The following is an 11,889-nucleotide window of genomic DNA, read 5'->3' as shown; positions in this document are numbered from 1 at the left end:
TTTTATGTGGAGATTTTTATTTTGGAATTCTTTTAGATTTCGATGGATTTTATGTTTTAACTTAAGTTTTGGTTTTTATTTTGTTTGCTCATAAAATTAGTTAATAAAAAGAAAAATGAGAGTTTTTATATATAAAAAAGAACGAAGATATCTATATAATTTATTTTAAAATTGGTTCTTTCTGAATTCAAGAAAACTTCTAACATATTAATCACTATATCAATGGTATGGCCATTTTTTAACTTTATATTTTTTCTTGAAAATTTTAGAGTTATTTTTGTTACGAGATATTAACTGTTTATGTACATAACAGTATGGGTAATTTGAATTATTTTTAAGTTCAACGGCAATTTTTTAAACTTTTGAAAGTTCATGAGCATTTTAAAAACAAAACACTATCAATTTCCATCAAAACTAGCGATAGGGGTGTTTTTAAACTTTTCTTTGAAAGTCTAGGAGTATTTTTAAAATTTTTGAAAGTTTGAAAATATTTGACACAAAATACAAAGTTCAAGGTCATTTTTTTATAATTTAGCATTTTCATAATTATTTTGAAATATGCTTTTAATCATTCATAACAAATTTTGATGGCATAAAAATTGCAATGAAATGTTTAAAAATAAATATTAAATTAATTTTGAATTATTAAAGACATGTTTCAAAGTAATATTGAACGTAACAAAAGTGTGTTAAAATCACTCTCAAAGATCACTCAATTATGGAAGTAATAAGGCTTTGACATATTTAAATTTTAAAAAATAAGGCTTTGACATATTTAAATTTTAAAAAATATTGAATAGGTTGAAGATCTTTTATATACAGAATTAAAAATTCTGGTCTATTAGGCGAAATCAAAAGTTAAAATATATTTATTAGACACATTTTGAATTTCATGGACATCAATACATAACGACTTGTATTTGTACATTTTTTTGGGATAGATTTGCAAGGGTGAATGACTGAACAGCGGCATATATAAAGTAAGGCTATCAAAAGCCTGAAGCCATGAGTTTATGGGTATCATAATAAGGAAGAAATGATTGGTTTAATAGTGAGGACCACAAAATTCCTCTATACGCTTCAATACATTTTAATTTCAGAATTCAAATTATGTATATAGGGAACTATAATGTTGTCTAGTTGACATTATAATAGGCGTGAATGAAATATATTGGCCTATAATCATCAATCTTCCCCAACATAGAAGTTCCCCGAGGCCACTTTTTGGACAATACAAATCAAACATCTTTGAAAACTATTGTAATGGAATGGAGAAGCCTTCCTCAATACTACTTCACTCGGCTATTAAAGTGAAAGTTCCTTTTGAAAAAGCTAAAGTAATTAGATTATATCGTTGCAATATCCTTTGTTCAAACAAATATTTGTCCTGTTCAGAAATTAGAATCTAGTGAGAAAGAGAGGAAAAGACAAAAAAAAAAAAAAAAAAAAAAAAAAAAAAAAAAAAAAAAAAAAAAAAAAAAAAAAAAAAAAAAAAAAAAAAAAAAAAAAAAAAAAAAAAAAAAAATTTATTGATTCCTAAATTTTGGGTCTAGATTTTATTTGATTCATAGGTTTCAAATTGTTACACTCTTAATCCTTTAAGTTTTGAGTTTGATTTTAATTTAGTCTCTATTTTACCTTTAAATTTGAGTTTTGTTTTAATTTGCTTCTTAGGTTTCAAAATTTACATTTTTAATATCAATTTTTTTTATTAAATATTTATTTTCAATCTCTAGTGTTAATGTCTTTTGATTAATTTAAAAGGGTTAAAAAGAACTATAATTAATTTTCACTATTTTTTTTATCACTATCAGAATTAATTTTAAAAATTTTCACTTCAAAATTAATTAATAGATCTTAATGCCCTTAAAATGAGTATTCGTGACAAATTGAGGTTAAAAGTGTAAATCTTAAAACCTATAGATCAAAATTGAAACAAAACTCAAATTTTAATGATAAGATTGTTATATTCTAGAACATAATTTAGTAAATTGTATGAAACTCAAAACTTAGTAATTAAAAATGTACCATTTTAAAATTTAGGGACCATATGAAAACCAAATCTAAAACCTAAAAATGTATTTTTTTTTCTCGGAATTTACAATATGGACTTTATTAAATTCAATAAAGTTAGTTTACTTAAATATACATATTAAAAATATATGATGAAGACTATCCACCAAGGCTTTGGAGAGGGGGGGACAACTTGAATAGAACATGCCACTGTACTCTACAATGATGCAAACATGAAAAGAAACATATTTTATGAATTAGAAAAAAGAACATTCGTATTAATATTATTACCTAAATCAAACGATAAATAAAAGAATAATAAATAGAGAAGCCATAACTTGTGTTGGATCGTTTTCAAAGGTGAAGTGCATTTACTAAGAAATACCAAACTCCTAGGAGAAAATTATTGATTTTTAAATGTGAGGAAAAAAAAAACTATAAATCACAAAATTTTAATAAATATGAATATGATTCCATAAGTGATAGTCGGGATTCCCGTGATTCTCATTCATCTCTATATCACCAACTAATTAAACCAAATCTTTTTTTTTTTTTTAAAATAAAATAACTAAAAATAAAAATAAATGCAAAAACTAAAAACTAAAAAATAAAAATAAAAAAGATTGCAAAGAGACCGCACCATCATCAGCCACGCTCCGCCACTGTACACTACCCTCCCTTCGACGTGAAGCATATTTGTATTTTTCATTTTAATTCCAAATTCCCAAATTGACCTTCTTGCGGTACTTGAATGTCACAGCATCAGCAAGGGCAATATGGTAACAAATGAAAATGCAACGGCCAGTCACGTGATATCCACGTGACAAATACGTTAGGCAGTTAACGATGCCGTTACATCTACACTAGCGTGGTTCTTGCAGCTAAGCGCTCGAAGTATCCTCCAAGCCGCCTCGCCAGAGCTCCGGTTGCAGTGAAATTTACCTTTGTTCTCATTCGCCGGAAAAAGTACCGACGAACTTCGGCGGACTTGTCTGCTCTTAATGTCTCTGAGGTCCATCTCCGCCGGGAACTTCACCATTCCGAACATTAACAAGTACCACCGCGGCTTCGACGAGGCTTTTTTGTTCAGTGAATCAGGCTTCAATCCGGTATTGATCGTACAATTACGATCGATTTCAGCCGTAGGAGAGAAAATCGAATTTTTTTGGCGATAGAGCTTGCGGTAATCGAGCGATCGGCTATTCCGCTTGAGATTGAATTTCGCACTGTTGGATCGAGAAACGGAGCTCTGCAATCCGGACAATGACTCGGAGCGTTTCCGAAAGACAGTCTGTTTTCGGTTGATCTCTTCCTTCCAGAAACTCTTCTCGGCGGTACGAGTAGTAAGTGGAGAGTGATCGTTGAGAGGAAGCAATCTGCCGCAGAAGATCAAATCCTCCGCCGGAGAAATCTCGGAGGTGATGAATCCAGCGCTGAAGAATTCGAAGAGATCGAGAGGCTCGGAGGAGGACCTACGTGGATTCTTGCGAAGGCTTTCCGGATGAGTGTGGCCGTCGGATTTTTCTCTGTCAAGCGGCAGATCGGAGAAGGAGAGTGATTCCTCTGATTCGTCGTCTGCATCTTGATCGTGTAGAGAGTTTAGTGGATTGGATTCGGTCGAGTCGTCCATGAACATTCTGTGGAAGGATGAAGATAAAGGAAAAGGGTGTGTTTGGAATTATGCAAATTTGTGACGATGAAAATGATATATAGACGCACAAAATTGAGAAAGAGAGATGATATCAATGATGCCTTTAATTTTTGGATTTTAGTACCAAAATATGAACCTTTTCTTACAAAATTAAAGGGAAAAAAAAAAAAATCTTATTTTGGAGTATAAAATATCTCAGGAACACTTTTGTGTTTGGTGAAAATTTAATCAAATGGCGATTTTTATTTTTTATTTTTTAAGAATATAATGTCCTGCTCAACTATAATTGTTTTATGCTTGTGCATTATTTATTTGGGGGGATAATGTTGAGTGTTGCTTCAAGTAAGGCTCAAAGTCTACGAAGAATTGGGAGGCAACTTAGAGAACGCACGTTTCAAAAGGGAGAAAAATCAGAGCCCTAGGTTTTACATTGACCAATCGTATCGTTATATATATACCAATCAGATTGGAAGAACTGAGGTGCACTCAGTCTAGCGCTCGAGTGTCGTAAACAACCCTAACATATATATCATAGACGATTATCAGAGGAAGAGCATTATAAATAGCCTCGATCAACGACTCCAAAGGGGAAGAGTAAGCAATCTTCTATAAGAGTCCTAATCTATACTATATACTAATTTAGGCATCAAAGTGCGGTAAGCTCGGCACCACATTGGTGCAAGAATCTTTCACGCATGTTAGCTTTTAGAGCGAGACCAAATTAGGAGAAATGGACCCACAATGATTATGAACGTGTGCAAGATCCAAGTGCTAAGAGAATATAATTTTGAGTAACTCTATATATGCAAATATTTTCATACTATTGATTATATATATATATATATATNTATATATATATATATATATATACACGTCTCGTTTTGATCTTCCAACTTTATAATTTTTATTTTGTATAGGTGACATAACTGCAAATATATATATTAAAATGCACATATGAATATATATTAAAGTTAGCATAAATTAATGAATTAACTGTTTTCAGAAGATAGAATTACAGAAAATATGAATACAGTTTTTAAGATTCAAATGTTAATAGACACGTTAATAAATTTTAAGTTCACAGACTATAACATTTGTTTTAAAGTTCTAGAGATTAAAATGAAATATATTTAAAAATTTCATAATTAGTAAAAAAAGAAAAATAAAACCCTTAAAATAATTAGTTCATTAAATATATAGGCAAGAAATATGAAAATTTCAAATTTAACCGAGTTTAGTGGAAGGATAACACTATTATTATTTTTTTTTAAGCAAACAAAGGATAACATTATTTTTGAAAGTACATACATTTTAGAAAAAGATTATAAATTTTTATAAATAAAGCATTACGTCATTTCTCATTTTGCAAATCTCGTGACAAACAAGAAAAATTATAGATAAATACTCTTCTAGACGAAAATATGATAAGAAGGAAAATTAAATCATTTCAACGGACTTTATTAAAATAGGAAAAGGATTTAAAATTTGAACAAATCCTTCTTTATAAATCATACTGTAAAATATATATATATTTTTGGAAAAGATACATGTTTGTCCCTAATTTCTATTTGGTCCTTACATCTCAAAATATTACACATTTAATCCTTAGGTTTTTTATTTGGTTTCAATTTAATCTTTAAGTTTCAAAATATTGTAATTTTACCCTTAACATTTGAGTTTTGTTTGAATTTGGTCCATAAATTTCAAGATTTTACGTTTTTAACTTCAATTTTTCATTAAATACTCACTTTCAAACATTCATGTTAAAATCTAGTTATGAAATATAATTTTAATTTTAATTTTAAAAGTGATGAAAAATAGTGAAACTTAGTTAACTATAATTCATTTAATTATTTTAAATATATTAACAAACGCTATCACTGAAGACAAAAAATGAGTCTTTAGGGAAAAATTAAGATTAAAAATGTAAATTTTGAAATTTAGAGTAAAAATATAAATCTTGAAATCTAGAAACTAAATTCAAACAAAACTCAAATGTCAAAGGTAAAATCGTAATATTTTAAAACCTAAGATCTAAATTGAAATCAAATTCAAAACTTAAAAACTAAAATCTCGTTTGGTAACTATTTGGTTTTTTTTTTTTTTTTTGAAAATTAAGCTTATTTCATCAACATTTCTTACAATGTTTTGCATATTTCTTGAATACAATGGTTGAATTTTTAGCCAAATTCCAAAAATAAAAATAACTTTTTGAAAGTTACTTTTTTTAATTCTCAAATTTTAAGATAACAAAGAAAAAAAATTTAGAAGTGGAAATAGTGTTCATACATTTACTAAAAAAAAGTAAAAAATAAAATAATTATCAAATAAAAATTAGATCAAAAGGTAGGGATCAGGAAAGTATTTTTTTTTTTCTTTTTTAAGAAAAATTCAAAAATGAAAAAGGAAAGGTGAGCATTGGAGGTTACCGAATATTGAAGTTTTGTTTTGTACAAACTTGTCATTTGAGCCAATAAAAAAGTAAAGCCTTCGGTATCGATGGCTTCAGCAAATTTAATTGGAAAAAAAAAAAAAAAGAAAAAAAGTTTCTAGAAGATGAGGGAAGAAAAGGAAACCACTTGCTAGAGGAGACGAAGACCTCAAGTATACATAAATGCATGTTGTAGAATTTTGTGGACATTTTTTCGTGATATTATTTCTTTGACCTTTTCTCAACATTTAATTAAACCTGTTAACACTCATATCTTGCTTACTATTAAAAAATAATATTTGAATGTTATATTTGAAATTTATTTGATCGATTATAAAAATAAAAGATTAAAAAAATCTCTGTAGGTAGTTTTGAAAATGTATGGTAAAATTAAACACAAATAAAATATCAGATTAACGACCTTCTTGGTTGATTTTGATAAAATATTAGAAGTATAGTAGACCCGTATCAGAAAATTTAAGGAAGTTGTGGCCTTCAAGTATTATAAAATAAGTCTATGACTTTGGTTTCAAATTGTTTCCTTTAGAAACACTTTAAGCTCAAGTGTGTTAACTCTATTTAAATTTCTTTTTATATTCTCTAGTTTGAGAGGGGAAAAAAGTGTGAATAGTTAAAAGCTTTGAGAGAGTGGTTTTGTAATGGATTCCGGAGAGATTTTTGTGTTATTATAGTAATTTTTTTCACATAGTGAAATTTTTCTGGTTCGTGATTTTTTTTTCTAGTTTGGAGTTTTTCTATGTTAATTTTTGTGTTTTTAATTTTATTACTTTCTTTTAATTTCTCTGTTATTTTTCAACTTATTCCCTACATTGGTATGATATTGTCTATTTTTGGCATAAGTTTCACGACTTTATTTTTGAAACCACCCAATCTTGTACCAGATAAGTTTCCTTGACAATATCACATCATTATAGAGATAGGTTGAGGATTCCTTATTATTTATTATAAAATATAGTAAAGGTTAAAGAAGAAGATTCGGACAAATGTACCTTATATGAAAGAAGAACCTAAACTTGTATCAAACTTTTAAGTTGGCAGCCCTTGGGCACCAAACACCCTTAGACCAAGTAACTTAAGGTGGACTTGATTAGGCCTTGGGGTCTACTATCCCAAGGCGAACACCAATTAGCACATAAAACAAAATTTTTTTTAATCGATCATCTTTAAGCCACTTAACTTATATAGTTGACAATTGAAAACATACTTATACATTTAATAGAATGTATAAATATAAGTTCAACTTAAGATTAGACGTAAATATTAGCCAGATATTTAAATCTTGTTGGAAAGATTCTCTTCTTGCACGCAATTATCTGCTCGCGTGTATGATGTTTACTATATTTTGTTGCTGACCATAATGAAAAATCTAAGTCTTTGCGGATTGTATTAAATACATCATACGAAATCTGCAAATGAAATTATATTTTAAGATATAATATAATTATATTTTTCAAAGGGAAAAAAAGAATAATATAACTACAAAAATATTAATTGTAATTAAAAAAATAGACTGCTTATGCTTATAGCAACAACCAATAATATGTGGCCACATGTGTCAGTGTCAGAACTCACGATAGAGCCACAAAATAAGAGTAATTAGTCAAACTAAAAGTTGTTGACTGATGAGGTTCAACACATTGATTACACTTATACAAGTGCAGTTAAATGATATTTCTGATAGTAAATAAAAGTGTCGTGTAACCAATCAAGTTTCCTTTCCTTGTAGTTTACATTTGTCACCTAATAATGTCTTTTTTATTTACTTTCTATAAAGTATCCTAAAATTGTTTTTTTAATCTAATTTATGACATTTAATGTGTTGCCTTTTTTTCCCAATTATTTACTTTCTTCAGAAAAGCGAAGTTTGCTATTTTTATCAATTTAAATATTCAGAAACGCTATCTTTGTATACTATCTAGAATATTTGTAGTTTGAAGTTGAAGATAATTTAATCTATAATAATTATTGTTATTTTAATGTAATAGCATTTGCTTTAGACATCTACTTTTCTAGTCAAATCACATCATTATATATAATACTTAGAGTACAACTTTATTTATTCTAAATTTCACTGGTCGTCTCTTGGTTGAAGGATTTGAATCATTCACTTGGAGTTCACTTATAATACAAAATCTCACACTGGTGTAGTGTTATGTCTAACACGCTTTGATGCTTAAATATTAGCCAAAGTGTTGTTGAGCTAAGCATGATAAGATTGCATGATCGGTGGTGGAGGGTGTTCTCCTATTTATATTATACTTCTTGATACTCCTTTGAGATCCACACTCGAAGCTATTGCAGAGTTTGTGTGGGGCGCTCAAGGAAGGTTTGACAACTTGTCAATTGGCTGCTTAAAACTTCATTACCTTTTCTATGTATCAAGAGTTGTCTTGGCTCGTCTGTCATGGTCTATGAGGCATCTGATCCTTTCCCATTTAAGATATGGAAACATGTCAGGCTTCATGACTTAAGTCATGAACTCTATGATAATTGTCCCAATAACAAATTTAATCGGTCAAGATATACATTCACAAAAGTTAATAGCATCTCCTCTTATTTGTTGAAGAAGATTAGCAACATATATATGAAATATATGAAATCTCAATATGGAGAAGTTTTTATGCAAAACAAATGTGATTGGTTTATTATTCATTTTCTTGTAAGATTTCAAAGAATTGAAAATTGACTCTTTTCAGTCAGCTTGGATCAAAGGCATTTTCATAATGTTTACTTGAGCTGAACAAATTCTTAAGGGGCATTTGGGACAATGAATTGGTTATTATAGTCCTATATTATTATAGTTGGATTATAATAGTTTGCATTTGGAGTGCAGATTATTTTAGTTTGGATTATAATAGTATGTGTTTGAGGTGTAAACTATTTTAATTTGAGAAAGAAATAGTAAAAATTGTAGCAAGGAATTAAAAAAATGAATGTAAAATAGTAAAAACTGTAGCATATAATAAATACTATAGCATTGAAATAGTGTTGACTGTAGCTAATTGGAAACTGCAAAAGAGTATTTTCTGTAGTAAGATGTGATTATTATAATCCTAGAATAATCCTTGTCCCAAAGACCTCTTAAGCTCTAATATAGTAACCTGAACCAATAGTGTTTTGCCCAAGTGGCCGTTGGGCGTTTTAACACAAAAACCCGTCATTTTTCTCTCCAAAAGATAATGGAAAAAAAATTGTATGCAAAGAGAATTGAGTCGTTGACGGGACAAAAAAAGGGAGGGAAAAAAGCTTTTTTTTTTTCTTTTTTTTTTTTATTTTTTTTTTGGGTTAAAATTAGTGAATAGAATTTTAGAAGATCTTGAAAAAAGAAGGAAAAAAAAGGAAAATCACCTGTTTTACTATCTTTATATACTGTTGGGCCTACTTCTTGTTGAATGAATATTAAAAGAGCCCAAATGATGAATATTGTGGACCTGCTTACTGATTCAATTCATGAGTCCAAATATTTTGCCCCAAAAGAATTTGGTTTGGTAGAATACTTGGCTATTGTTTGTCCAAAACTTCCAGCTGATGTGCTCCACGTATTTTGCTCCACTAACCCTTGCCTGATGGAAGTGAAAGAAAAATTATTCCGATGGGATGATTTTCAGAATTAATTTCTTTTCTCTCTCTCTCTCTCTCGTTCTCTCTTTCGATATTGCAGAGCTTCTTCTAACCCTAATATTTTCTGTTTGTTTTGTGCGACTGCTTGAGTAAACGATTGGTGTTCAAAAGCATGTAATCTTGTAGAAGAAAGGAGGAAGAAGAGTGCTACACAACGATATACGTGGTTTGGCAAATGATGCCTACATCCACGGGAAGGAGAAGAGATCTTTATTCGAGAGCTAAGTCACAGCTTTTCTTTTTATAGATTTCAAGCTTTCTTGAAGCTATTGTATATTGTATGCTACGAAATTTGTAAATGATGAGTACTTATACTATTTTCTGATACAAGTAGTTACAATAACAATCTGTAAAAAGTTAAAGAAATGTGAATGGTTGTTAAATAAGTTGAATGTTTGAGCTTATTTTCTTCAAATCTCCACCTTAAGCTCAACATGCAAGCTCTTCTCCTTCCAGATTTAATATGTCTTCACCCTTTTTCAGGAAGCCGGAAGCTGATCTGACTAAGATAGTTTGCTAGCTTGAGTTTGGACACAGGTTTGGTAAGCATGTCGGCTACATTTTCGGTGGTATGAACTTTAAGCACCTCGACTTCTCCTTTCTCTATTCTGTCTCTTACAAAATGATATTTAATATCTATGTGTTTGGTCCTTGAATGATACTGAGGATTTTTGATAGGTGAATGGCACTTTGGTTATCACAATAGATCTTTACTACTGTTTGATTAATACCAAAGTCCTTCATCAACCCCTTTAACCACAGTGCTTCTTTTATTGCTTTTATTGCTTTTAACCACAGTGTTGTAGGATAGGTTTGGTCTAGTAGATATCATTAAGTACATTAGACTCCCTACTGCTTGATTGTATGGAAATGATTGCATTTGAGTCAAATGTTCTATGTCTGTTTCTTTTGGTGAGTTTTCTGAGGAAAGTTTAAAATGACTAGCAATAGGTATAGTGACTGGTTTTACATTAGACATATTAAATCTGTTAATTACTTTTTCACAGTAGCTTAATTGGCTAATGGTTAGAGTTTAGGAGGCCCTGTCTCTTTGAATTTCAATCCCAAGGATCTTTTTAGACTGACCCAAATCCTTCATGTCAAATTCTCTCTTTAGGAGATTTTTTACATGAATTCAATCCTCCTTAGATTACTCTGCTAGTAACATATCATCAACTTAGAGTAGTAGATAGACTTTGCCCTTATAGGTAGATGAATTAATATAAGAACAAATATCATAGGAACTTCTTTGAAATCCAATATTCTCTATGTAATCATTAAACCTTCTGTACCAGCATCTAGGGGATTGTTTAAGACCATATATAGACTTATTTAGGAGACGGTATAGGTCTTCATTTCCTCTTTCTTCAAACCCTTTAGGTTGAACCATATAGATAACCTCATCTAGATTTCCATGAAGGAAAGCAGTCTTAACATCTAGTTTATCTAGTTCAAGATTGTACTAAGCAACTAGAGATAAATGAAGTCTAATAGAGGTTTGTTTTACTACTGGTGAAAAATTTCAGAATAGTCTATGCCTTCCCTCTGTGTAAACCCTTTAGCCACTAGCCTTGCCTTGTACCTAGGTTTTTCTTCTTTGGTAGAACCCTCCTTTAGTTTATATATCCATTTAGAGGATATAGGTTTGCATCCTTTAGGAAGAGGGGCTAGGGTCCAAGTATTATTGACAGTGAGTGATTCCATTTCTTCACACATAGCTTGAATCCAAGACCTAGCATTAGGACAATTTACTACCTCTTCAAAAGTGGCTGGTTCTTGGTCATTAGGAGCTATTGTGGCATTTAGAACTAGGTTCATGTAATTAGTTTCAGTATACCTAGCTGGAGGAATTATCACTCTTCTTTGTCTATCCCTAGCCAAAGAATACTGACTTAGATCAGGTACAACTTCAGTATTCCCAGTATTCACATTTGAGATTTCCTCTTATTCTTCTTCAGTTTCAATAGGAGGGTTATGACTAGTAGAAGAATATTTAGGTGTCTCCACCTCAATCCTAGCAGTACTAGGGCTATTAGGAACTTCATAAGTTATCTTTTCTTTTTGCATAAATATCTCTTTTTCTCTGAAAGTGACATCCTTGCTTATGACAAACCTTTTCTCAATAGGATTCCACATCTTAAAGCCTTTGACA

General features: G+C 30.1%; 1 protein-coding gene across 2 annotated transcripts; it reads right to left on the bottom strand.

The window, feature by feature from the left end:
- Positions 1-1,015: 1,015 nt before the first annotated feature.
- LOC120071507 lies at positions 1,016-3,764 on the bottom strand. Of its 2 annotated transcripts, none has more exons than XM_039023830.1 (2): positions 2,654-3,764; positions 1,016-1,387 (listed from the first exon to the last, which is right to left on the bottom strand). In XM_039023830.1, the coding sequence occupies exon 1, from the start codon at positions 3,647-3,649 to the stop codon at positions 2,846-2,848; it is 804 nt and encodes a 267-aa protein (XP_038879758.1). In that variant the 5' UTR covers positions 3,650-3,764; the 3' UTR covers positions 1,016-1,387; positions 2,654-2,845. The 2 variants fall into 2 exon arrangements, with proteins under 2 accessions (XP_038879758.1, XP_038879756.1); XM_039023828.1 differs by lacking the exon at positions 1,016-1,387 and adding an exon at positions 2,054-2,230.
- Positions 3,765-11,889: the final 8,125 nt, after the last annotated feature.

Source organism: Benincasa hispida, chromosome 2, assembly GCF_009727055.1.
Source record: "Benincasa hispida cultivar B227 chromosome 2, ASM972705v1, whole genome shotgun sequence".
In the NCBI taxonomy this organism is placed as follows: Eukaryota; Viridiplantae; Streptophyta; class Magnoliopsida; order Cucurbitales; family Cucurbitaceae; genus Benincasa; species Benincasa hispida.
The sequence above is the reverse complement of the archived record's forward strand: the minus strand, read 5'-3'. Positions and strand labels throughout refer to the sequence as shown.

Excerpts from the sequence above, each read along its gene's own strand:
- LOC120071507 (XM_039023830.1), bottom strand. The coding sequence starts at position 3,649 with ATGTTCATGGACGACTCGACCGAATCCAATCCACTAAACTCTCTACAC.